This window comes from Lipotes vexillifer, unplaced genomic scaffold, assembly GCF_000442215.2.
Source record: "Lipotes vexillifer unplaced genomic scaffold, Lipotes_vexillifer_v1.1 scaffold1071, whole genome shotgun sequence".
Lineage (NCBI taxonomy): Eukaryota > Metazoa > Chordata > Mammalia > Artiodactyla > Lipotidae > Lipotes > Lipotes vexillifer.
Window position 1 is genome coordinate 232,961 of NW_006796547.1, and position 2,511 is coordinate 235,471.

At 47.9% G+C, this 2,511-nt stretch overlaps 1 protein-coding gene across 1 annotated transcript in view; it reads right to left on the bottom strand.

Moving 5' to 3' along the window:
* Positions 1-296: 296 nt before the first annotated feature.
* ZNF641 (zinc finger protein 641) overlaps positions 297-2,511 on the bottom strand; it is a 7,203-nt gene continuing 4,988 nt past the window's right edge. The window contains exons 5-6 of the mRNA XM_007468640.1: positions 1,923-2,036; positions 297-1,051 (exon numbers count right to left, since the gene is read on the bottom strand). Of these exons, the coding sequence (XP_007468702.1) occupies positions 297-1,051; positions 1,923-2,036 (869 nt within the window). The remainder of the gene's footprint in view (positions 1,052-1,922; positions 2,037-2,511) is intronic.

Sequence of the window (2,511 nt, forward strand, 5' to 3'; positions counted from 1 at the left end):
TTTGGGCCTTAGGCAAAAACTGCTGGTACCACTGTACCCAGGAGAATGGGCTCAGGCTGAATATCAGCCCATGCAGTAGGCACTGTTTCCCAAAAGTTTTGCCCAAAGAACTCTACTTTATGTGGCATCTCACAGAACTGGTGAGAAATACTCTGGCCAATGCTGGAACCTCATCTTTCTAGGGATGGACTGGGACTCATGACTCTGGCCACGGGGGTGCAGGAGAGGGTCAGCTCTGGCAGAGACTCCTGGTAGCACCGGTTGAAAGATGTGACCACAGCTGCAACAGAAACATTTCAAAAGACAGATGTCCCTCTGTCCCAGCTGCTCCGGGGACTCTGTCCCTGGTGGGTCAGCAGGTGCCTGTCCAGGTGATGTTTACGGCCGAAGCTCTTCTCACAGCGCGGGCACTGGAAGGGCTTCTCCCCGGTGTGCGTCAGCCAGTGTCTCACCAGGTGGTGCCGTCGGCCAAAGCTCTTCCCACACTCAGTGCACACGTGGCACTTTGGCACTGGTGGAGCGCGCTGCCGCTTCCGAGCCCCAGGGCTCTCTCCAACCTCTTGGCCCTTGCAGGACTTGCCTTCTGCGTGTACTCTCTGGTGGCTGGCCAGATGGGAGTTGCATCGGAAATTCTTGCCACACTCAGAGCACCTGCTGGGTTTGTCATGTAGGTGGGTTTTCTGGTGTCGGATCAGGTGATGTCTTCTCCCAAAGCTCTTCTCACACTTGAGGCAGCTGTAGGGCCTCTCCCCAGTGTGTGTTTGCTGGTGCCTGGCAAGGTGGGAGCCCCACACAAACTGTTTCCCACACTGGGGGCATGTGTGTGGTCTTAACAGGGAATCCATTTCTGTGCTACACAGAAGGTTTGAGAAGCTATCTTCCTGAAGAAACGGTGGGCCAAGGAGCATGCCTCTGGAGCTCCTGGGCATGGAATCCCAGCTCTCATCCTGCTCTGGGTTCCAGAGAACGGTATCTTCAGACACACTAGATAACATTCTGGGAGGTTCTGCTTCTAGTTCAGGGGTATCCCCTTCGTGCTCACTTCCATCTCCTGTGGAGAAGGGAAAATACCGACCCCAAGAGGGGAGTCACAAGGGAGTACCCCAGGACCTGAGTCAGAGGTGAGGTTGTATGATGCCTATTAGGGCCTAAACCTCACCCCATAAAGGCTGAGAGAACAGATTTTAATGTTGTATAAGACAGTGCAAGAGGTACAGAGGTTAAAAGCCTAGGCTTAGGAGACAGATACCCAATTTTGAATCTCAGCTTTCCCACTTAACTTCTGTAGGCTTTCATTTCTTCTTCTGTAAAATGGGAATCATTATAAGATAGATGTTATAAGACAGATAGGATAGTACCTGCATATAGTAAGCACTAGTAAATGGTCTATGCTATTGTTGTTACTTATTTATTACTGTTATTTATTTAGCACTTAAAAAAAACCTATTAAACACCATCTTCCTGCCTAAGCATAGATGGAGAGAGTTAAGAAATGTGCTACAATCATCACTGGCTGGGTGACCACCTGTCAGCACTAGAGACACTGTGGAAGGCATTTCCACAATGGGTGGCAGGTTGAACAACAACAATTAACATTTATTGAGTGCTTATTATGTGGCTGGTACTGTTCTACTATGGTAACATATTTAAATCTCATGATAATTTATAGATGAGGAACCCAAAGATACGTTGATTACTTTTCCAAGGTTCCACAGGTATGGTCCTGGATTCAGATCCACAAAGTTTAGCTCCAGAGCCTGCCCTCTAAACCACTGTGCTACACCATCTTGCTTTTGAAGAAAAAGATCTCTAAACCTTTCAGTACTATAACTCTCTGAGGCAGAGGAGGGATTAGAGGGACATGTAATGATGAAACTCCAAAAGGGGTGAAGGCCATGGCTGAGTGTATTCTACGTCATTACCTGTATATGTGACCTTCAGAATGTCCCTCTCTTCCAAGTCCTGGGGGTCAGGAACCCATTGTTCTTCCCCTCCTTCTAGTTGAGAAAGCATATCCAGTTTGGGGATTGGAAATCCTGCCCATGGGAAAGGAAAACAGAGATGTCAATTAGTTCAACCGTAATTCTCATTTCTGAAAAAAGCTGTTTCCTAGATTATTCCCTGGAACTCTATAGATAAAAGAAAGGCCAGGGGACTTCCCTGGTGGTACAGCGGTTAAGACTCCATGCTCCCAAGGCAGGGGGCCCGGGTTCGATCCCTGGTCAGGGAACTAGATCCCGCATGCTGCAGCTAAGACACAGCACAACCACATCAGTAGAGAAATACTAAAAAATAAAAAGATAGAAGGCCAGATACAAGCCTTTCCCTCTTCCCCACTCCCGTTTCTGTTCAGTCCCTCTTCTTTCTTTCAGAAAACCATACTTTCTTCCCAATGAGTGCTCTCTTCCACTCAAATTTCAAATACTTCCAGTCCAACTGTCTTTTCTGGTCATAACTTCACTTAATTAGCCCTACTGCAGCTGTCTCACCACCTACACTCCCATCTTTCCC